The sequence below is a fragment of the Equus przewalskii genome, chromosome 17 (genome assembly GCF_037783145.1).
Source record: "Equus przewalskii isolate Varuska chromosome 17, EquPr2, whole genome shotgun sequence".
NCBI lineage: Eukaryota > Metazoa > Chordata > Mammalia > Perissodactyla > Equidae > Equus > Equus przewalskii.
The window spans coordinates 11,492,066-11,515,535 of record NC_091847.1 but is presented as its reverse complement, the minus strand read 5'-3'; the positions used below and the strand labels follow the sequence as shown (position 1 = coordinate 11,515,535).

Sequence of the window (23,470 nt, the reverse complement as noted above, 5' to 3'; positions counted from 1 at the left end):
CTTGCGGCCGCATCATTCAAATCTCTGCCTCCGAGATCACGCAGCCTCCTCTTTTGTGTCAAAGCTCCCCCTGCCTCCCTCTTTTAAGGACACGAGGTTACGTTGAGCAGAACCGGATGATCCAGGATAACCTCCCCATCTCAAGGTTCTTAACTTGATCACGTCTACAAAGTCTCTCTTTCCGTATAAAGTAACATTCACAGTGTCTGAATTTCCTGAGATTAAGATGCGGACATCTTTGGGGGCCTCATTCAGCCAACCACAGTGTGCCGTTTGTCAGAGCCGATCGAGTGCCAGGCTTCAGGCTGAGGATCCGGCAGGGAACAGGCAAGCACAGTGCAGCCCTCATGGAGTCTTGGAGCTGATGCAGGACCCTGGAGCTGCCTTGTGTGGGAGTTGGGAGACCTCCATGAACTGCCCCGGAGATGTTCCCTTGGGCACCTGTGTCGATGGCACACGCTTTGCGCGCATGGAGAGGAAGAGTGAGCTGTGAACGTATGAGAGGCTGGGAGTAGGGGAATATTCAACATACTCAGAAACCCATGAGCATTGGCACTGACCGGCCACGAGAGACCTGGAGCTGAGCGGGCTCCTCAAAGACCCCAACCACGCTGCCGGTTAGCCCTTTAGTTGCTGCAGCATGGGGAGGTCCCGGTGTCCCCAGGGGAGAGGCCAGGGCAGCTGGGGTGGCCCAGGGCGGTGGCTATTCATTAGCCAATGTGGAAGTATTTAAATAAAATATGTAAATATTTTAACCCAGGAACATGGCCCTCCTGGTGTCTACCAGCTGGTTAACAGCTCTGGGTGGGGGATCCGGGAGTTTGTTTTGAACTTGCTGAGATTGAGGTGGTGGTTGAACAGCTGAGTGGAGCTGGCAGGAGGCTGGGAGCAGAGGTTTCTAGCTCCTCAGGGGATGGGGGAGGGGATGGGGGGTGCAGAGTGGGGAGCCTGGCCTCCCGCTGCCACCCTCACCAGCCCAATACCCAGATGAGTGCGTCATTGACATCGGCTCTTCCCAGGCATTGATGGAGTGTAAACATTCCACTGCCTTCCTTTTTTCCCCCTTAACTTTCCCCTAAGCATTTCTGTATTTTTCTTAAAAGCCCTTTTATTCTAGAATAAAATGTACTCGTCTTCTAACTACATCTGCAGGAGCCAGCTCTCAAGGCTGCAGACCTGCCTGCTCCTGGCTGGCTCCCTGGTCCCTCCACTGTGGCTCTCTGGGGCCAGAAGGGGGCCTCATGCCCGAGGCCCCAGCCTCTCTGGGGGAATGGGGGAGGGATGAGGGCGAGGTTTCCAGCATCTCCCGTTCCAGCTTAGAGCTGAACACTCAGTGGATGATAAAGATACAGGAAAAAGGAAGGAACGGGAATTCCAGACTGATTCCCCTGGAAGGAGTGACAGAAAGTCAGGCTTCATGAGCTCAGCAAAACCAGGACGTTTCTGTTCACTTCGTTGCTCGGTAAACTGAGACCCAGAGCGGGAGACATAAACAAAGGCAGTGTTTGTAACTAAGTGAGTGTTTGTAACTAAGGTGATTTTCTGGGCCTAATTTTAGGTGCAATCTGACTGTCCTCTACGTTTGTTCAGGACTTGCATTCATTCTAAAAGACATCTGAGCTAGTGCAAGTCAGCCAGCTGTGGCCCCAGTTCTCTGCACACTTCCTTCCTTCACCCCCAACTGGTGTTGCAGTGAAAAGAGCTCCAGGCTGTTCACGGCCTGTGAGGACGTGCACATCGACACTGCCTTTGTCACACTGGCACACGGTGAGGGCCTACAGGCCTGTCTCCCTAGCACATCGTGAACCAGCTCCTATGGGGAGAGCTCATCTCGGATCCTAGGACAGTACCTTGCATTTGGGGGCAGCATTCACTTGCAACATGCATTCACTCAACAAACATTTATCAGGCGCCTCCTTGCAACAAGACAGGAAATAAACTACAGAAGCCAAGTCTCTGCCCTCCTGGGTCTGACTTTCCAGCTGGGGAGATGGACGAAGAAACAGCAGTGTCGGAGCAAGTGCCAGACAGAAACTGAAGCCGGAGAGGGGGACAGAGTGATGGGATGTGCTGTGGCAGGTGGGGAGGTCCGGGAAGGCCTCTCTGAGGAGGTGCCATTTCAGGGAGACCTGAATGAGGCAAGAGAAGGAGCTGGGATGATACCCTGGGAAAAGCCCTCCAGAGAGAGGGGCAGCAAGAGCAAGGGCCACGAGCGAGCAGGAGGGTGCGTGGCTGGTTACAAAACGTCAAGGAGGCCGGTGTGCCCAGGAACAGTGAATGAGGACAGGAGGCCCCGGGGGGCCGAGCCGATGACAGTAGTAACACAATGAATGAATGAATGAATGAATGAATGGGGCCTCAGGAGAAGGGAATCTAAATTTGGGCCTCAGATCTACATGATCTTGAGCAAGCCACTCTAATCCTCTATCTCCCATTTCCTGTGTATAAGAAAAGAAAATCATCGTGTGTGTCCAACTCATGGAAATGAGAATTATGCCCTAAAAGAGCCTGGACTAGGAATTAAGAGAACTTGATCTGAAGTTCCAGTTCGGACGTTTCTTAGCTGAGTGACCTCGGGCAGGTCACGTCGCCTCTCTGAGCCTCGGTTCCCTCTTCCGTAAAATGGGAGTCATACAGTCCACCCTGTCAATCTCAGCGGGTTGAGGTCTGGATCAGGTTACGTGATCCGTGTGGGAATGGAGTGTAGACTGCACCCGTCAGACCAGTAGGGGAGCGTGTTGACTCTCTCACCCCAGGTGGGTAGGGCCTGACGCTCCCACCCTGAGGGCTCAGACAGGGAGATCTCCTTGCCCTCTCAGCTCTTCCTGGGGCGGCTCTTCCTCTAGTTTCAGTTTGCTCCTGCGTCATTCACAGAGCGCCCCACTTGCCCTTTAGAAAATGAGGTGCTCAGGCCTTAGAGGGGGAGGGAATCATCGGGCCCTCCTCCACCCACCCTCCCTCCACATTGTGTCCTGAAAGATCTTTCAAAATAGACGTCTGTCGTCCCCCCCACCACGCCCCCTGGTTCCTCAGGCCCTCCGACAGACACCTCAGCTCTCTCTCACGTCACACAGGCCCTGTGGCCCCCACTGAGCTCTCCAGCGTCCCTCTTGCTAGTCTTTGGCTACAAAGAACCAATTTTAATTTCTCTAGACAGTACCCTGTCCCATGCATCCACACCTTTCTATATACCATTTCCTTCGCCTGGAATGTCCTCTCTGGTGCCACCAACTCTGACCCAATAGTCTGGAGAACTCCTATTCATCCCACAAAACACAGTATAGTTGTCTCTTTCGAGGGCAGGCCTTCCTGGATCATGTGCTCTTTCCTTCACAGGCGACATTAGCCTTTCCTTCTGCTGTGCTCCCCTGGGTCTTCTTCATGGCCCTCTCATTGTCCTTCTACCATGACGCCCCTTGATGTGTCTGTCCTGTCCCTCCACCAGACCACGTATGAGTCTTTGCAGACAGCATCTAGGCCATCTCTGCTGTCCCAGCACCTACTGCAGGACTAGGTACCCAGTAGGTGGCCATGAAATTTTTCTGGAGAGGAAATGAAATGTACCTTGAAGGAGAGAGTCCCTCTGCCCCCAAACTGGAAGCGATGTAGAGTGATCTCACCAGTGGACAGGTGTGCAGTGGGGGTCTTTTCCACCAGGCTGCATGCGGGGGCTCTGAAGTTGGAGGCCAGCTGGCCGTCTGCATTCTGAACGTGGCGAACGCTGCGAATGACCACACCAGTGAGACAGGCATTTTCGAGGCTCTCCTATTGACCCACAAAGGAAAGCCTCTAAATTTAGTGCCCCAAAACAGAGGCTGCTGAATTAGTAGCCTCGCAAATGGCTCACGTTGGGTGGGAAGCTGAATTCGATTTGCATGTAGGAGGAGCGTTATCTGGTACCTGATGGAAGACTAATTTTATTATTAAATTATCAACACTGATTTACTGAGAAATACGGTACTGCCGGGAGCTATTTTTAACCTTCCGCCTCAGCCCCGCTCAGCAAACAAATCATCCTTTGAAGGACACTGCATTTGCAAAAGTGAATTAGGTGAATAAATATCCATCTATTCATGAAGTTTCTTTATTGAGAAATAAATAAATAACAGCCCCTGAATGCCTTCATTGTCCCCCTGGCAGGTTTCCACGAGGATGACAGCTTCTGCTGAGCACGGCACCGATGGCAGCAGGGCCACGGTGACAGGCGCCCGTCCAAGAGAGGGTGGGAAAGGCCCTGGCCTGGGTACCGGCCCGGGAACTCATGAGGCTGGGGCCTGGGCCAGGGCTGGTGGGATTGGCAATGTCTTCCCTACCCCCTGCACGTGGGTGGGGACAGTCCCGGTCCAGATAAGCACCTGAAGCATCCTCTCCCCAGCCAGGCAGGATGTCAACTGGGGTATCAGCCTGGGGCAGCTCTGCCACTTACTATCTCTGGGAACTTGGGCGAGTTACTAACCTTCCTGTGCCTCAGTTTCCTCATATGTAAAACGAAGATAATGGTGGTTGGGAGGATTAAATGAGACAACATATTTAAAGCGCTGAGAAGAGACCCTGGCACATAGCAGAGCCTAGTAAATTTTACCTGTTGATACAGTCGTCATCCTTGTTGGGACAGGGAGAAAGACACAGACAGAAGCATCCCTCGCGGGCGTCACGTGACATCTTGGAGGAGGACAGGCCTTGAAGTCAGACCTGGGTTTCAGTTCCAGCTCCACGCCACCCAGCTGTGTGACTCTGGGAGAGCTACTGTACCTTTCTGTTTCTCAGGTTCCAAGTCCATGAAGCAAACATAGTCACACCTACCTCTGAAGGGAAAAACGAGGTCACAAAAGTCAAGCTTGCAGCACGGTACCTGGCACTGAGTACGTGGCAATAAACAACGGATGGACAGTAACAGGAACGTTACTCTTATTAAGATTACTATAGCCAGTCACTCTTTTCCTGAATTCTCTGTGCTCCATTCTCCCTCTTTTTTCCCTCTCCTCCCACAACCTGGTGTCCGTCTGGGATAAAATAAGAATCAAGAATCCACCCTGAAGGAAAAAGATATGCTCAATTTCCTGAACTGATGGTATCTTTATTTAAAATTTTGATATTTTGTTTATCATGGATTACATTGATTTTGATGGTTTAAATATTGCATTAAAATTATTTATCCTGGTAACTGAGTTTTTCGGCACCCCTTAAATTGTGCACCTCACCCTAGTCCTGGCCCTGCGTGGGCGTCAGAAGGAGCCTCCGTGGGGGGTCGGGGGAGGACAAGAAGCTCCCTTCGGCTGTGGAGCTAGGCGGAGGGAGAAGCGGGCGGAGGCGGCCGGCTCACGATGGGCCGGTCCACACACTTTGGGACCTGGAGGTTCCCTCTAAGCACGGCGGAACATGGGAGGTCAACCACACAAGGAGCCGCAGGTGAAGCGGGCGTGAATGGTGCTGGGCTTTCCTTTGCCCCGTCCTCCTGGGATGGGAATAGTGGAGAGGCAGTTAGGAAAACCCTGCCCGGGCCTCTGGCCCTCCGCCGCTGCCGCCAACACCCGGGACTGACGGCTTCTCGCACGGTGGAAACAATTACTTGCTGTTTGACGGCTGGAGCCACGGGATCCCTAACTTGGCAACCGTGTCAGTGCAGTGGTGTGAAAGGCGGCAGCTGGCGGTGGGGAGTGGGAACTAGCTAGGCAGCTGCCCAAAACACACATCTTCGAGGCAAGCTCTCACGGTGCTCAGGTCCCGGAGCTCAGCGGCAAGACGGCCTCTTCCTGTCCCCAGCCTCGTGAGCACCAGGCCGGGCAGCGGGCTTGCTCCTTCCTTAGTCCCACGAGAAGCCCTCCCCTCTGACTAGGAACTTAGCAGAAGAAGAGTAAGACACAGACACAGAAGTTTCTCCCTCTGCAGCCAGACCTCTCGACACTGACGCTGACCAAGCACAGGACCCAGGAAGTGCCCTCCAGAAATTGGGGTGCCCATGCAAGGTACCCCCTGCAACCCCTCAGCAAGGGTGGCCAGCTGAGCAGCCTGCAGCCAGGGGCCAAGCAAGGGTTCAGACAAACCCCACACGTGGCATACGGCACAACCAAACTCAAGGCAAGAGGCGAGCTGTGCCCCAGACTTTCAGGGTCTGCAGAAGTGGCAGGAAGCACCTGGGCTGTGCCTTAGGTGAGAAGCCCGCTCCCTGGCTGCCTCATTCATTGGTAGCAGAGACCTTGAGCTTTGCCTCACGATTTCACTCTCACCACTGGGGAACTTCTTGTCCTCTGATGCCAGTCACTTGGGAGTGGACCCATCAGAGGTTGTCATGCTCCCTCTGGGCCAATCACTGATGGGAGAGCTCGGTGAGAGTCCTACCCCCATTTCTCTCAGTAAGGAGCTGTTTGGAGAAAGTGAGGAAGGGGTGAATGGAGGCTTCTGGAAGCTCTGTCACTGATCAGAGAGTTCTTTTGGGTAGGGATTGTCTCACTTCTCGGCACCTTACCCAGGGCCTAGCACACAGGTGTGCACTGAATGTATGGATGTTGGATAAATGGATGAATGTGTGGATGGATGGATGGATGGATGGACAGATGGATGAATGGATGACTGGATGGATGGATGGATGGGTAGAAGGCAGATGGATGGATGGATGCTCTAGTTGGTATATCCAGGAGGTTATGGGAGGGCTGGAGTACATGTAGGAAAGCGGTCTGCTCTATATAGCCTAGAATAGGGGTGGGGATCTATCTGCTTGCTCCCGCTCCCATCACGTTTACACATTCAGACCCCTCACTTTGAGCCAACAAAAGCCCTTAGAATCGACTGAACTGACTAGGAGGCCATTCTCAGCATGACTGTTAACCAGCTCTGTGGCCTCAGACCGTTCCCTTCATTTATCTTAACTTAAGTTTCCTCTACTGGTAAATGGAGAGGAACAGTTGACTCACCCAGAAACCAGGGTCATTACAGAAGTCAAATGGAAAGGAGCTCTCTGCAATCTCACTGTGCTGCTGAGCGTGGGGACTGGAGTGTCACTACAAACGAGAGAGAAAAGAGCTGCCAATGTGCTTTAGAAAGTATCCATCAAGTAAAATAAAATACAGGAAAATGCTGCATGACCAGTGGCTGCATCTGTGTTTCCAGGACATCATGATTTTGGTTCCTTTAGGCAGCTCAGGGACCCTCCTAACACCCACGCCCCTGCCCTGAGACGTTGCTCCTCCCCAGCCCCTGACTCGCCCATCATCCAGCCCTCAGCCTGGACCCCATCCCACCTCTGACCCACTCCCAGAACAAACTCCAAGCACATTCAAAGAGAGTCAGCCACAAAGTTTATTACGTGTATTGGCACGGAGAGGAATAAGCCAATGGCATAAAACCCTTCCATCTTTCCTGCGTGGGGTAAGAATGGCCCGAGTAATAGGACATGCTGGGCCAGATGCAACACCATGACAGTGGACACTGTCAACCCCAACATGTACAAGCACCCGCATACACATGCGCCCCATCCCACACACAAGCATCCCGGCCACAATAAACCTACACAAACACACTACACACATACACTACACACACACACACACCACACATACACACGGATAGAAAGGCTCCAGGAGACCCCTCCTAGAGGCAAGCTGTGCCTCCCCGGCTTTGGCCATGCTGGTCCTTGCCCCCTAGAATCGCATCTCAAACTCTTGCCGGTCCTCCCTAGATGTGGTCTTCCAGGAGATGGAAGGCTCCACGGCTCCTTGTTTCTCCTCTCCTGCCCGCCCCCTCCCCACCCTCACCCAGAGCTCAATGACTCCCTCCTTGGTGCCATCTCCTCCCTGCTCTTGCCCCCGGCCCTTGTCTGGCTCCTCTCCTCCATGGAGAGGGTCTGCAGGCCTGGGACACATCTCAAGACATTTCATACCCCAGGACCCAGCACAGAGCTCAGTGTAGGTAGGGTAAGCACTCAATAAGTCTTTGGAGAAGAAATCAATAGCCAGCAGATTTTCATCGTGTGTTTTTTCTGCTCAGCCTCATTGCAAGTCCCCTAAGGATGATGACTGTAACTTATATGGCAAACCCTGACTCAGGGGTCACCACCTCCGGGAAGCCCTCCTGATCACTCCAGCCCTCCTGGGCCCTCTTGCTTCCAGATGGAGATCCCTTGTACCCAGAGCAGCCATCCAGGCAGCCCCTCCCCATGCGCGTATGGTCTCCCCACACCCCTCAGCATCTCTGCTGTGCAGAGGAGGGGCTTTGTGCCCACACAGAGCTGGGCTTGAACTCGGGCTCTGCCACTTCTTAGCCGTGGGCCTGGAGCACACGTCAGTTACCTTCTCAAGTCCCAGTGCCCTCGGCTGTGAGATGGAAAGAATAATACCCATCTTGTAGGGCCACAGAGAGTTTTAAATGAGGTCACGTTGATGTGGATTAAAGCTGCCCCAGGTAGAGAAGCCCAAGGTGACCTGGCCTACATGCCAATCTATATGACCCGGTGGATTTTTATGGTATGAATTAGGGCTGCCCCAGGGAGAGAACCCTGGGCATCCTCACCTACATGCCGATCTATATGGCCAGATTCGTATCTAAAGTTATACGACCGCACAATAACCAGACCCCATCTGCACTGAAATCATCTAATGACTTTTTACATCATCTTTTCTTTTTCCAGTACAAATAAGTCACGTACCCATGCCTTATAAATTTAGCCCTAACCCTCAACTCAGGGCAGCAGCAGGAGCTCTGACTGCCCATGGGTCCTGTCCCCATGCTATTCCGTACTATTCTCTAAATAAAAGAGCACCACTGCCAGACCTTGAGAGTCCAAGAAATCTTTCTGTCGACTCTTCGGCTGGCCTTCCCTGCATCAACATGAGCCATGTGTGCCTCGTAGTAAGTACTCATCAAGGAAAAGGAGTACTATGGCTGTTATCACTGATAATTATTACTCCCGTCATTAGCCAGACTGAAGGAGGATAGCGACCAGGTCCCCTGCCACGTGCTATGTGCACAGTGGATACCCCATTAAGCAGATTTTGAATGGAACACATGGCGGAGCTGGTTTTCAAAGGCTCGAGGTCAGCAGACTTCTCCCATCGGACTCTGTGGCCTTGAACAGGGTCTGGATGTGCCTGGTGTGCATCCTGGAGCTGGGGAGAGAAAGAAGAAACTAGCCTTCTGAAGACTTGTAAGGTCCATATCGATCTCACGGGGAGGGTCAGGTCTGAAAGGGGCCTGGACTGCATGCCCTCAGTGGACACTCTCCAATGGGCCACGCTGGCCGCCCCCTCCCCCCAGCCCCAGGAGCTTTAGCAGGATTAGCGGGTGTCCTTACTATGCATGGCGAGAGGCCCTGAGCCACTGGGCTGTGCCTTCAATTTGAAATGAAGCCGTGATGGAGCTGGGCCGTCAATGGGAGTTTGCATATTTATGCAGCAGAGCCCCGAGACTTAGTCACGGCTCCAGGCCCAATTATGCAGGGGCTTGGGTTCAGGTTCTAGATCAGGGTCCTCTGGACTTTCAGGGAAGGGGAGAGGAGGAAACCCTTGAGCCCCAGGCTGAGGGCTAGGGGCTACTGGAAGTGACCTGCCAGCTGAGCCATGAAGGAGGCATGGGAACGAACCCAGAGGAGAGGTTTCCAAGTAGAGGGAACAGCATGACTAGTGTAGGGAACAGTAAGAAGGGGGAGAGTGAGAAGTCCTGGAAACAAACAGATGACACAGATATTAGGAGAGAGCAGACACTGGGGCGGCCTCCACAGAGAGCCTCTGACGCTGGCTTCACCTGCAGAGTGTTTGCCGGGGAGGTTCTTTTGCATCAATGCGCCCTCGTTGTGGTTGGTCTTTGAGGTGTCACCTCCCTGCCCCACCCATATTCCCAAAAGAGTTTGGACTCTGGGGTAAGACCTTAGTGTCACTCCTGGCCCTCACCTTCAGCAAGTCACTTAACCTCTCTGAGCCTCAGTTTCCTCATCTGTAAAATGGGACTAATAACAATACTTACAACACAGGGCTTTTGTGAGAAACAATTGTGCCCTGGTACCAACTCCTGGCATATCCTAAGGTCCTAATAAGTAAAACCTGTAGCTCTGTGTGATTGCCCAGGATGTGGTAAGTGTCAAAGCTCAGCGATGGCACGTGGGGGGCTCAGTGCACTATTCCATTTACTTTTGAGTATTTTTGAAATTATTATGACAAAATTTATCTTTAAAAACCACCATTCACGCTGTTTACTGCAGTTGCCACTCTGATCCATGCTTCTTTGGGGAGTGCTCCTGTTTGCTGAAGGAAATTAGCACATGGCAGTAACAGGACCCAAACATTCCTCCAAAATTCCTCATTTCCACCTGCCAGCTTTCCCCTCCGCAGTGTTCTGGGGGCCCTGGGGAGACCCCGTCCCCCGCCCGGCCCAGCCAATTCCATGAGTTGGTTTCAACGCCAACATCAGAGCTTCAAAATCAGGTATAAGAAAGAAGTATTGAGGGGCCAGCCCCGTAGCAGAGTGGTTAAGTTCTCACATTCCACTTCGGCGGCCAGGGTTTCACGGGTTCGAATCCTGGGCACGGACATGGCATGGTTCATCAAGCCATTCTGAGGTGGCATCCCACATGCCACAATTAGAAATACACAACTATGTACCGGGGGCTTTGGGGAGAAAAAAGAAAAATAAAATCTTTAAAAAAAAAGAAAGACCTATTGAAACTTACATTTTTAAAATTTCTAATCTAAAAAATAGAAAGAAAATCAAGCGTTACTAATACTGAAATATGGATTGAAACTGTGCACTCAAAGAATGAAAGTGCACAGCCTTACCTGTGACTCATAAAAGAACATATTTTCTTGCCTAAGATTCTGGAAAAATGGCAAGTTGAAGGGAAGTACATGGATTAACACTTGTTTCTTTTTGTTCCACCCGAGGAGCCCTGTCTCCAAACTTGGTTCTCCAGCTGGAACACAGATACTGATTTGAATGTGCAGATCCTTTAATGAATATAAATACAAAAAGATAGACATTTTTTTAAAGTATGGATTGGCAGTAGTATACATAAATCATTGATAAGTCAAATACATATATTGGATGTGAGTGCTCAAAAAAGGTTTCTCCCATAGGACTGCATGATCAATGAAGTTTGGAGCAACCAGTCTCCACAATGTGGCCCCTGCATAGTGTCATCATAGCTCCACGCAGAGCGGGGCCTGGATGTTTTGTCTTGGGTGCCCAAGAGAGCCACCTGCTCACACAGATAACAAGAAAATGTAGCAGAAGGCATAACTTCCATCTTAATTTCCAGGGCCAGGTGTGTATCTCATGCACTCAGGTGGTCCTGAAAATAATTAGTCAACATAGATGTGGACTCTGGCAGTGAAGAAAGTGCCCTCTCGCCAATCATGGACAGCCATGCTCACTTCAGCTAAATTCTCTGCACCTACAAAGTGCCCCCTTTCCCACCACCAAGAGGAAGAAATGAGAGCCAGTACAGGAGGAGACAGTCAGTGGGCCCCAAGGAGAAGGCATTGGGGGAGGGGATGCTGATGGAGACAGACAGGTCCGAATGGAGCATTTGGAGCGTGTGACCTAAGGGTCCCACTGGGCCATCAACACTGACCCCAATGCCAGGATGCTCAGCTAAGTTCCTCAGGAGTGGGAGCCTCTGTCTGGGGTGCTCTCTCAGGACCAGCCCTGCGTCCCTGGTCCAGCCTCTTCCGAACTGGCCGTTTGGAGGAGCTGAGGCTCCCTAGAGCAGAGGAAGGGCTAGGAAGTGAGTCACACCCTTTTGCTCTCCTCTCAAAGGCTTGGGGACCTGGGAGGCGGATGTGCCCCATCTGTGCAGTCAGGCAGGGGCCCGGCCTGTAGGTCTGAGTTCAAGTTCCAGCTCAGTCTCTGACAAGCTCGGTGGACTTGGGCCAGTCTAGGACCTCTCTGTGCTATATTCCCCACTTCCCAAATGGGCACAAGAATGCCTTTCCTATTTACTGGGAGATGCCAGCATGATAATCCCAACCTAAGAACACAGTTAGCAAATGGACCTAAAGCAATTAGGAAGTTAAAAGAACACTTTATAACTATGATTGGTAGTAATTCTCTACTCAACTAGAGACAAGGACAAGTGTCTGGGCAGATGGTTTCTTGCATTCCACATGCACCCCAAGACCGATGGCACACAAAGGTGGTGTAGGGAGGCCTAGTCTCCCGATCCGCCCCTGCCCCTTTCTCAGGGAGTCCTCGAGAGAGATCATAGTAGGATCATGGACCTCAGTGGGTCATGAGGGGCCTGCCTGGGACATGGAGAGTGCGCAGCCGCAGAGAGGTCGCTCCTGAGCGGGCAAGCTCCTATCACCGGCCCTGCCTCCTGCCTGCCGCCTCATCAATCTATCATCCTGTTAGCAGCTGACACCTCTGGCAGCACCTCCCGGCAGCCCGGGCATTAGAATTGCAAGAAGCCCGGTTGCACCGGGGAATACAGATGGAGGAATCTCAGATTCAAATTCGTCTAAGTATTGTGAACAGCCAGACCCGGGCAAGGCGTTTCTACTGCCCTTCCACCAAAGAGGAGTGGTGGGGCTTTTGTTAGAAGTACAAATTGCTTCTTAATGCAGAGGATAAAGCTGGGCTCCAGCACCTCCTTAGAAATTCCTCCCGTTCCCAGGAAAGCCACCGCTGCATGTCAATTTTAATTTTTGAAATTTAAACCAAGGGCTTTGTGTCTAAGCTCCATCTCATCGGAGGAAGGGGAGGAATAAGTCAAAAAGGATTAGGGGCCTGCTGGGGATTGCAGATCCATAGCAATTAGATTTCATTTGGGTCTCAGACATTTGGTTTTAATCGCATTTCTGGATGATACAATCGACAAGGCATCAGAAATTGATACGTGTGCAACCGTAGATGGGGCCCGACACTGCCCTTCCCGGTTCCTGGGCTCAGCTGGGTTTGGGCTCCACAATCAGCAAGGGTGGGGTAGGTGGAGAATTGGGACTCAGTTTGTGTCTAGAACTGGGGGGACGGTGGCTTGTAAATATATATTCATTTTCCCCCTAGGTCTCTTTGAGCACTTTACACCTAGACTCAAAGCAAATGCAGTCACTGCTAATATTCAAGTGAATGACAATAAAACATTATTCAAACAAAGTAAGAGCACACAGAGGAACAGTGACAGCTATAGGACTCTAGGCGGGGGCTACAATTGTCTTTTAAATGAGAGTCACAGCTTTCAGCACCCTCCAGGAGCTAAAGTCGAGCACAATGCTATTTGGGGGCAGACATACAGCTATGAACACTGTCACCCCCCACAGTGACAGGGACCTATGAAGACGTGTGTGTGTGCACGTGTGCAACATGGATTAGTGATGACAACCACAATATTATATCCACATGGTTTGTGTGCGTGTATTTCCAGTCTTACACACAGACACACTCTGGGTTTGCCTCCACATACACTACATGTCTCTTCAAACAACTGGTCAAAATGAGCGCAGTAGGTAGTAACAGGTTGCTAACTGGTTATTTTGTAGATAACTTACTGTTTATTGGAAATCAATGATGCAACAGCAAAACAAAAAAGTAAAAAAAAAAGGCAAAACCACGTGGGGTGCCTTCCTAACCTGGGTGTGTGGAACTCCCAGTGGAAGTGAATAGAGGGGACCGAGCAAACACCTTGGGGTTCAGAGCCGGTGCCCCACACCGCCGTGCAAACGGGAAGGGAAGACTCCAGAAACGGGCATCCCTCTCCGAGGGAGAGTGTCTACCTCCCCGACCACACAGTTCTGGGTGCATTCAGGGAGCTGGAGGACCCACAGATTGGCCTCGGTTACCAGCCCCTTTGAGAGATGCGGCCCTGGCTGGTGTGTGGGTACCAGACACACGCTGAGTACCCTGTGTGCCTGAGTGGGGGTGTTTCTCCCGGGGACTTCCTGCACTTCCTTCTCTGGGCAAACATCTCAGTGATCACCTGCTGGCAGGTGCCTCGTTCATGCCTCCCATTTTGCAGAAATGCCTCCTCTTTCCCTTCCTGTTGCAGAAGCTCCTGCCCTTTGACCTCCACCCACAAAGCTGGCAGCCTTAGAGATCCAGCCGTCCTCTGGTCCCGTCCTGTCAGCCTCTACCTCTCTCAGCACCCTCCTCTGGGCCCCTCCTGTTCATGGCTGCAGCCCAGGGGAGGACTCCTCCCTCAAAGGGTAGGACACCGCTACCCCATCTCCCCATGTCTTTTCACCCACCCCAGGCGGCAGGGACAAGGCAGTGGCTGGCAAGTAGGGCATAGATGGGGCTGTTTAGGGTCCAGTTAAGGTCATCACACCAAGGTGAGCATCTGGAGGTGGGGTCCTGGGGCCACGCTGACAGAGACATCGGAGCCTATAGTCTAAAAACATAATTTAATGCATCGCGGTGGGTCTGAGTTGGGAGTGTGGTGGAGAGGCGAATTTTCCGTTTGCTGGGATTCTGCTGCGGGAGGATTTGTGGCTGACAGGGAAATTTGCACAAGTATTTTGGGTCACAAAGAAGGACGCCCCAGGGAGCTTGTGCTCACTTTGGCCTACCTCGAGGGCCAGGTTGGCCAGGGCGGGGAGCCCTCGTCCCAGGGCACTTAGAGGAGGAGGGGGACTGGAGGAGGGCAGGCTCCTGCCCCGCCTGTCCAGTCCAGTCAGGTTTGCAAAGTCTGCGCTGCTGCTGCTGCCACTGCCACTGGGGCCGCAGGGGTTCAGGTTCACGCTCATCTTGCCACTTGGTCTCCCCCTCTCCCTCCCCGGGTTGGGGACAGGGACCAGGAGCACAGCCTGGAGCGTGATGAGTCGCAGACACACCGAGGTTGGGAGCAAAACAGGGAGGACAGCAGGGATGTGTCTTTTCCAACGATGTCAGGAAGTGTCATGAAGCGAGAGCGGTCCTCGCCAGGGAACAGCGCGCCCCCAGGGGCATAGGGCGGCCTAAAGCCACCCCACCTCGCGCTCCCTGTGCCCCTAATCCGGGTACAGAAGAAAGCCGGAGAACGTGCTGTACTTGTTGTTATTGCCTCCATGCGCCTTCCCGCCGTCCAACTTCACGTACACCTCGTCTCCCGAATCGAGGTGCAGCACCACGCTGTTACTGGCGTAGTCGTAGTTCTGGTCAGCGTCCTGCGCGATGGCGCTGGCCCGGACCTAAGGGCAAGCGGCCACAGCGGGTGGGCCAGGGCCCCTCTACCTGGGCCCCTGCCCGGCCCCCACATGGCGCGCTCCCTGGCCGGCCTTCTGCCCGCGGCTTCAGGGCCCACGCTCCCACCCAAACTCCACGCTCTCTCCAACTTCGCCAACTCCTTCCCGGTCCCCTTCTCTCCGCAGCCGGCAAGTCCGGGAAGGAGGGAGAGAGCAGGCTTCATAGACACTGACCCAGAGGGGAAGGGCGGGAACCAGGGGCCAGGACTGAGAGGAAAGGAGACTGGGTGGCAAAGGGGCGACCGGGGCGCACAGGGGGAGCTATAGAAGAATGAGGTTTCCGAGGAGCCCACGGGGCTGCAGGAGGGTTTGCAAGTAACCAGAGAGTGAAGTTTGGGTAGCAGGATCCCTGGGACCTTGGGCACCACCTCTGGCGCTTCATTCCTGTAAACGCGACCAGGGCGCATTGGGAAACAGGACGCTGTGGCGCGCTCCCTCCCGGGGATCTCTCCGGCGCTCGCGAGTAGGGAGAAAGGAAGCTAGTTTCCTAGGCGGTTCGGGCCGCGGGGTGGGGACGAAGGTCTGCGGGGATTTGCCGGAAGGGGTGGGGGTCGGGGGGTCACTGACCTGCCCATTCTTGCAGAGGTCCGCCCACATGCTGGTGCCGTCGCCGCCGCGCATAAGGATGTGATAGGTGAAGAAGTAGATGCCGCGCACCTGGCAGCTGAACTTGCCGGTAGTGGGGTCGTAGTGATTGCCGAGATTGGTGACCACGTCGTCGAACTTGAGCACCTCGTAGCCTTCGTGGGGGCTCTTCAGACCCACGTAGAAGGCGATCTTGGGACCGCTGAAGGCGGCGCTCAGCGCGCCGGTCACTTCGCCCTCAGAGTCGCCGCCGCCCCCGGTTCCGCCACCCACCACCCCGACACCGCCTGCAGCGCCCGCGGTCAGCTGCAGCCCTGGCAGCCCGGGCCGCCCCGAGTCGCCCTTCTCCCCCGGGGGACCCCTGGGTCCAGGCGGGCCCGGCTCTCCAGGAGGCCCCCGTGGCCCGGGCTTGCCGGGTCGCCCTGGATCGCCCTTGGGTCCCTGGATGAAAGGAGGCGGAGGGTTGGCGCTCAGGTCCTGCATGACTTCCAGGGCGGCAGTGCTGGGTCCTGGCGGCGGCGCCTTGGCGCCCGCGGGCCCTCCACCGGGTGCGGCGCTGTATGGGTCGCAGATCATGCGGCAGGTGCCCATCATTTCGTAGTGCGCTGCGCCGGGGGGCGCCGCCTGCAGCAGCAACGGCACGGCGATGAGCAGCCCCAACGCCATGGCAAGCAGCACGCCGACGGCCGCCAGGCAGGCGCGCCGCCGCCGCTGCCACAGCCGGGAGGCGACCGCCACCAGCTCCTCCTTGCCGCCCGGGGAGGTAATGGTGGGGCGGCGCGGGCGGCCCCGCTCCCCGCGCTCGGGGGCCGACTCCGCGGGTCCCGGCCGCGCCCCCGACGTGGCGACCCTCGGCTCCGGGCGCCCAACTACTTTAGCGAGAAGCGCCCCGGCCCAGGCGCCGCTGCCCACTGCGCTGGGGCTGCTCGGGAGAGCCACGGAGCCCGACGCGCATGGCGGGGGGCGCACAGGACAAGCCCGGCGCCCCACGGTCCAGGCGGCTGCCGGGGAGCTCCGGGTGCGTGTCCGGCGTCCGGCGCGGGCTCGGCGGCGCTGCCTCCTGCCCCGCTCGGCGGGGCTCGGCGGGGCTCGGCGCGCAGTGAGGGCGCCCGGGCTCCGCGGCGCGCTCTGCTCTGCTCTCCCGCTGCTCGCTGGCTCCCGCGCGGAGGGGGGACCCAGCTACCCTGACGTAAGGAGTCCGGGGCTGAGCGGCGGAGGCGGCGAGGCAGCGCGCGCTGCCATCACTCGGGAGACGGCGCCCTCATGTCATCAGCCTTCGGTCCTCCTCCTATCGAGCGGCGTCCTCGGCAGAGGCAGCAGAGGCGCGGTTCCTCGGGCGGCGCCTGGGAGCCACAAGTGGGTGCAGCGGGCGCAGCCCCGAGCCCTGGCGCCTCGGACACACCCACTCGCCGCCGCACTCACGCGCCTCCCATCCACCGCGCACAGACGCCCACGCGCGCACTCCCGGGCGCACGCTGGCACCTCCACATGACCGCGAAGGCGCCCGGAATCCTGATGCCAGCAAGGTCCTTGGGGATCACCTAATCCATCCTCCTGCCTGCAAGCGGGACCAGACTTTCACCCCGCAATTCGACGAGAGCCCCAGTCCCACGAGGCCCTGGAGCGAAGGACTTTCTGAAAGCCCTCCGGCGTTGCTTCTTCAGAATGAAATACACCTCTGTCCGGAAGGTCTTTCACACAGCTAACCTGAGGACTCCAGGCTGTTAAATAGGCTCCTAGGACCACCCCACCAACTCTTGGAATGACTCTGAAAAGCCCAAAGCCCCAATTCGAGTCTGTTAGTCTCAGCCCCTTTCTTCCACCCAGAAAATGGGGCTGTAGAAGTTCACTTAGATAGGCAGATCCTTGACACCCAGCACTTGGTGGTAACCTTGGCGCCCTAGGCTTCCACTCCTGGCTGCCACCATCAGGCAGATCCAGAACAGGTTCCTTTGGTCATCCCCAGCTGCCTCCTGCTGAGGTGGGTTCAGTTACTTTTAAAAATAGTCCAAAGCCATTCTGAACCAAAGTCTTGAATCAGCTGTGAAGCCAGATTTGGAGAAGTATCCATCTCCGGTTCAGCAGGTGAGGATAAAGGAAGGACGGGAAATGCCCCCGTGTACTGGAAGACCTCCAGCTCAGAAAGCAAAGGCCCCCTCTTTGGTTCTGCTCTCACCCTGAGTGGCTGTGTGACTTTGGGCAGGTCATTCCCTTCTCTGAGACTCCCTTTTCCTCAAAAGCCAGCTCCTGCTCCAGCTCTCTCTGCCGTAGGGAACGCAGGAGGCCAGGCCTGGGAGGAGAGTCCAAGGGCTGACAGTGTCTGGTGGAGCCTCAGCATCTCTGCACCAACCGTGTGCCCTCCTGAGGTTATTGCTTGAAGGACCACGTTCATTTATCAGGTAGTGTGTTCTTGTGGGTGAGTCAAAAATCCATCTTGTTTCTCTCTGGTCGCTCTGGGTCATTTCCCCCACCCCACATTGCTCCAGCCTCTTCCTCATCAGTGTATTTCCCAGAGCATAGCAGAAGATCCGGCCCCTGGTAGGCCCTCAGCACATATTTGTGGAAAGGATGACCGAACCTAGCCTGAAGCAAACTTTCCCCGGGGGAAAAGGAACTCGTTTATTGGGCACCTACTATGATGGAGCAGGCGCTTTGCACATGCTTCTTCATTTACTCCTCCCAATAAGCCCTGCGGATTAACAATCATTTCCCATTATACAGATGAGAAGACAAAGGCTTTGAAAGTCTACGGGTGCTTGCCCAGTGTCCTCCACTTGGCAGAGCTAGAATCCTCCTCACACCCAGACCAGAGCTCTTTTTTTTGTTTTTTCTTTTGGTGAGGAAGATGTTGCCAATCTTCCTCTCTTTGCTTGAGAAAGATTATCCCTGAGCTAACATCTGTGCCAGTCTTCCTCTGTTTTGTATGTGGGATGCCACCACAGCATGGCCTGATGAGCAGTGTGTAGGTCTGTGCCTGGGATCTGAACCTGTGAGTCCCAGGCCACCGAATCAGAGCAGGCAACCATAATCCCTACACCACCAGGCCAGCCCCCAGACCAGAGGCTCTGAGAAGCTGGCAGGGAAGGCAACAGCACACTAGCTCCTGGCCACATTTTCCGCTGGTTAGCTGGGTCCTGGGAGCCCTCTCTTCCCATCCCCGGGGCCATCCCCGAACTAGTGAGCCACAGGGATTCCTGGAGCCACACAGCCTGCTCCCAGGCCTGACTCTGCAGCTTCCTGTTTGTGTGACCTTGAGCAAACTGCTTCCCCTTCTGAGCCTCAGTCTTCATGGGTGGAGAATGGGACTGACAAAAGTACCCGCTGCAGAGTTATGGAGAGATGAAACGAGTTGATTAATATAAAGGCCTGAGAGCAAGAGCTAGCTCAGGAAAGGTTAGCCATTATTACTAACTATTGATTCTTTAGATGTCCACCACCATCCCGATGGCCGCTAAGATGAGACGTGTGGGCGGTAACCAGGGTGAGGGAGGTGGGTTCATGATTTTAAAGAGAGAGAGACCCAAAGATCACCCCCACACTTTATCCTTCTCCAAAGCAGAGAAGGGGGCCAGCCCATCCCCCCGCATGCCCCTCAGACCACCCTGCTCTGGCTGTCTGCCCTCTATTGAGGCTGCCCGGAGTGTTCCTGGGCACCAGTTCCACCTGGACAGACATTTTCCAGGCAGATACTCACTTGGTTTGAATTCCCCAGCCCTACAGACCGCCACCCCCCAAATCGCAGTGTTGCTGCCTCTGCAGGGTCTGGGCCGGGAGGAAGCGGGAGGGGCCATGCTGGAGACCCAGGCCTTCACCCTGGCAGACCTCGGGCAAAGCAACCTTCCCTGGGGAGCAGCGTTCCCGGGAGCCCCTGTGGCCTTGCAGGGAGGACGGCTTCCTCCCAAGAGCAGCCCTCCAGCACGGTGGGCGCAGGGAGAGCAGCAGCTGGAGCAGGTGGAGAGCAGGCAGCCTCCCTCCCAGACCACATGAGTCATGAGGCCCTTCTCTGCACTCCCTCCCTCCCTCCCACGGTGGCAGAGCCAGACAGAGTGGCCTGCTGGAGTGTATGACACACCTCCTCATCCGCCTGGCTTCTGCTCCCCCTGAGTGATCCGCGTCATCGGTGACTGTCTTCTCATTAATATTAATTATGACCATTGTTAGCATATTGCTTCCATTTAGACCATAGTTTCACATTTCAAGGCCCAGTTATGACTCAAATTTGCCCAAAATTGTGCTTAGTAATCCAACCTGCATTCCTTCCACCAACCTCCATTGACAACCTACTATGTGCCAACCAGTCACCTCCACCCTCTCAGTTCTCAAAGCCCCAGGATCTGTGACATATAGTTGACACTTGATCACACACTGTCTTGTCTGGTGCTCTAAGGGCCCCCGTCAGCAATGAGCCCCACTCTTCATTCATCTGCACTACAGTGACTTCAACGTGGGATGCCTGCCTCTGTTCATCTCTCTAGACTTATCCCTAATTATCCTTCAAATCCCAGCCAAGTGTCACTTCCTTGTCTGAAGTCTTCCCTGACCCATCCCACAAAGCATTCACAACTCCTGCCCTTGTGCCCTTGCAGTACCTTGATTGTACATGCCCTGCCGTCGTGTATCACATGACCAAACATTTATTTACTTGTCAGCTTCCCCCACCAGGCTGTGAGCTCCAGGAGGGCAGGAATCATGTCATTCATTTATTCATGCATTGTGTCATTCACTTGTTCTACAAGTATTTATTGACCCCTACTGTGTGCCCGGCACTGTGCTGCATGCTGAGTGTGCAGTAGTGAATGATACAGGCATGGTCCCTTCCACTCTAGGTGTCGTGCAAGGCTTCCTCAACTCTCTCCACCTCTTTCTACTTGTGTCAGTTGGGTTGGCATCTGAACAGCTGGTACCTGGCATGGCTCCTTGATGGCATGCCTTCATTGAATTACACCTGTGCCCCCAACAAGACTGTAAGCTGTTTAGAGACATCATCTTGATTACATTGGCCAATCTCCTGCCTCCATCCCCAAGGGGAAGGGCAGCAAGAGCTGAGGTCAGAGAGGTAGGAAGCGGTCACATCACATAAGGCCTTGAAGTCCGTGTCAGAAGGTGTGGATTTTATCTGAGTGCAATTGAGAGCCACTGAAGGACTTTAAGCAGGGGAGTGACGTGACACCATCTACATTTTGCAAAGATCACCCTGGCTGCTGTGTGGTGAAGGGATGTGGGAGAGGGAGCAGAAATGAGGAAACCAGCTTGGAGTCTATTGCATAATCCAGGCCAGATGTAAGGGTGACTTGGTGTCAGATAGTGGAAGTAGGGGAATTCCAGATGTATTTTGAACATGGAATCCATGGGTCTTGCTGACGGATTGGAGATGGAAGTTAAGAGGGGAGAAGGAAGAGGAAGAAAAATCAGGGCTAACTCCTAAGATATGGCTTAAGCACCAAGGTGAACAAACATGAGAAGGGGGATTATTGGGGAAGAACAACCTATGGTGGGAGTTAGGAGGTGGGGGTGGAAGGCGGGGGAATCGTGAGCTCAGTTTGGTAAATGTTAAGTTTGAGATGCCAGTGAAATATCTGAATGAAGACACCACGTGGGCAGTGGACATGCATCTAGTCCTCAGAGGTGAGGTCAAAAATGGAGAAATATGCCATATTCCTCAGGATACAGATGATATTTGTAGCCTTGGGAATGGAGAATGGAGAGAGGGAGCACTCAGCCTCATGATGAACAGCCCCTCCAGCCCCGGCACTTAGAAGCTGGGTAGAGGAAAGAGGGAAGTCTGCCACAGAGACTGAGAAGCAGCAGCCAGAGTGAGGAAGAAAGCTAGGAGGGTGGCTTACAAAGGAGAGCATTTCCAGAGGGAAGATGGGAGCAGTTATTTGGAAAGCTGCAAAGAGATGGACTTAGATGAGGACAAAAAGGTACCCAATGGGTACGGCAACATAAAAGTCACTGGGGACTGTGCAGAGATAATGTTGTGTGCTCATAAAACCATTTCCTTTTCCTCTTGCACAGAGCAAAACAATATTTCCCAGCCTCCCCTTCAGAATGGTGAGGACATGTGACTGAACTCTGGCCAACAGGATGTGAGCAAAAGTGATGGAAGCCATTTTCAGGCCTGGACTCTAGAATCTCTCATGCAGTCTTCCAAGCTCTCTTTTCCTTTGCCTCGCGATGAGCCACTTGATGAATGGAGCCTGGGTCCCTGAATGACTGTGTGGAGGAGAGCCCCACCCCCCCCCCCCACTTCCCCTGCCAACCCACACTGAACCATGACGTGAGTGAGAAATCAGTCTGGAGTGTGGTAAGCTGCTGAAATTTGGGGGTTATTTGTTATAGCAGTTAGCTGAGCCTGCTGTCCCCTAACCAAGATCCTTTTCAGCTGAGTAGTGGGAGAAAACGTTGGACTTCAGTGGATTGAAGAGTGGATGTGAGGTGAAGAAAAGGAAAAAATGTGTGCAGACAACTCTTGAGAAGCCTCAAGCTTTCAAGGAGAGGGACAGAGAAATGGGGTGGCAGCTAAATGCTGCTGTGGGAACAAGGAGGTGAGGCTAAAGATGGGAGAAACTTGAGCATGTTTATTTGTTAATGAAAATTATACAGTACGGAGAGAGAGCTGGGACAATCCAGTGCTTGCAGTTCTTAGTCACTGACTCGTAACAGAAGTTCAATAAAAGTTTAATATCTTTAGCAATAATAATAATAGGTAATATTTATTGAGCACTAATCATGTGCCAGGCACTATGCCATGAGTTTTAGATATATTAATTCTTTTAATGTTCTATGAGATGTGTGCCCCTGCTTTACAGATGAGGACACTGAGATAAATCTATACATTCGCAAACGTCACCATTGTATGCAATTTTCCCCATCGTTGCTCCAGGGCGTGCTGAGATCCCAGATGTGTGTCTCTCCAGATCCGGAGTGCCAGCCTCTAGGCCATTCTGGCTGAAGGCTTCATGTGTGTTATTTTTACCTCCCAACGAAACCGTAAGCCTCTCATCGTCAGGAACTGTCACGAGGACATGGCAAGTGTTCAATAAACATTTATAATTTTTGATGATTTTATATTGCTTGAAAATTTCACGTTATCTCATCTCATGTTTTTTCAAGATATTAAAAAGATATTCTTTTTAATATCTTGAAGAGTAAGAAAGGCGGGCAAAGAAGGAGCGCCAACTTTACCAGCCATGCGAATTCCCCTAGTCTTTGAAAAAACAGGGTGGTCTTCCTTCCTTCCTTCCACTTCTTCCTTCTTGCTTCCATCCTTCCTTCCTTCTTCCTTTCATCCTTCCTTCCTTCTTGCTTCCTTTCTTTCCATCCATCCTTCCTTCCTTCCTTCTTTCTTCCTTTCATCCTTCCCTCCTTCCTTCCTTCCTTCTTTCTTTCCTTATTCATTCATTGATTTTCTCATTCGTTCTCTCGGGAAGAATTTTAGTGAGCACCCACCATGTGCAGAATGCTGTCCTGTGCTGGGCTGGGTGGGAGCATGGGAGGGAGCATTCAAGATGATGTCCTTGCTAAAGAGCCTACAGTCTAGCTGGAGGGACAAGATAATAAGTAGAAGCACCCAAGCAGCCATGTACCATGTCTATTTACATGGTATAGACAGGGAAGAGGCTGCTAAAATCAAGGCATTGTGGCCACAGCCCTGGAGGAAGCCTGTCCCAGGATGAAGAGACAGAGCACAACCTTAAAGGACAGATGAGACTTGAAGAGATCTGGGCAGATGACAGAGGCTG

The 23,470-nt window shown here is 53.6% G+C and overlaps 1 protein-coding gene across 1 annotated transcript; it reads right to left on the bottom strand.

Annotated features, from left to right (window-relative positions):
- Positions 1-14,307: 14,307 nt before the first annotated feature.
- C1QL2 (complement C1q like 2) lies at positions 14,308-16,898 on the bottom strand. Its single transcript, XM_008510962.2, has 2 exons — positions 15,708-16,898; positions 14,308-15,086 (listed from the first exon to the last, which is right to left on the bottom strand). The coding sequence occupies exons 1-2, from the start codon at positions 16,389-16,391 to the stop codon at positions 14,907-14,909; spliced, it is 864 nt and encodes a 287-aa protein (XP_008509184.2). The 5' UTR covers positions 16,392-16,898; the 3' UTR covers positions 14,308-14,906.
- Between the last annotated feature and the right edge of the window lie 6,572 nt (positions 16,899-23,470).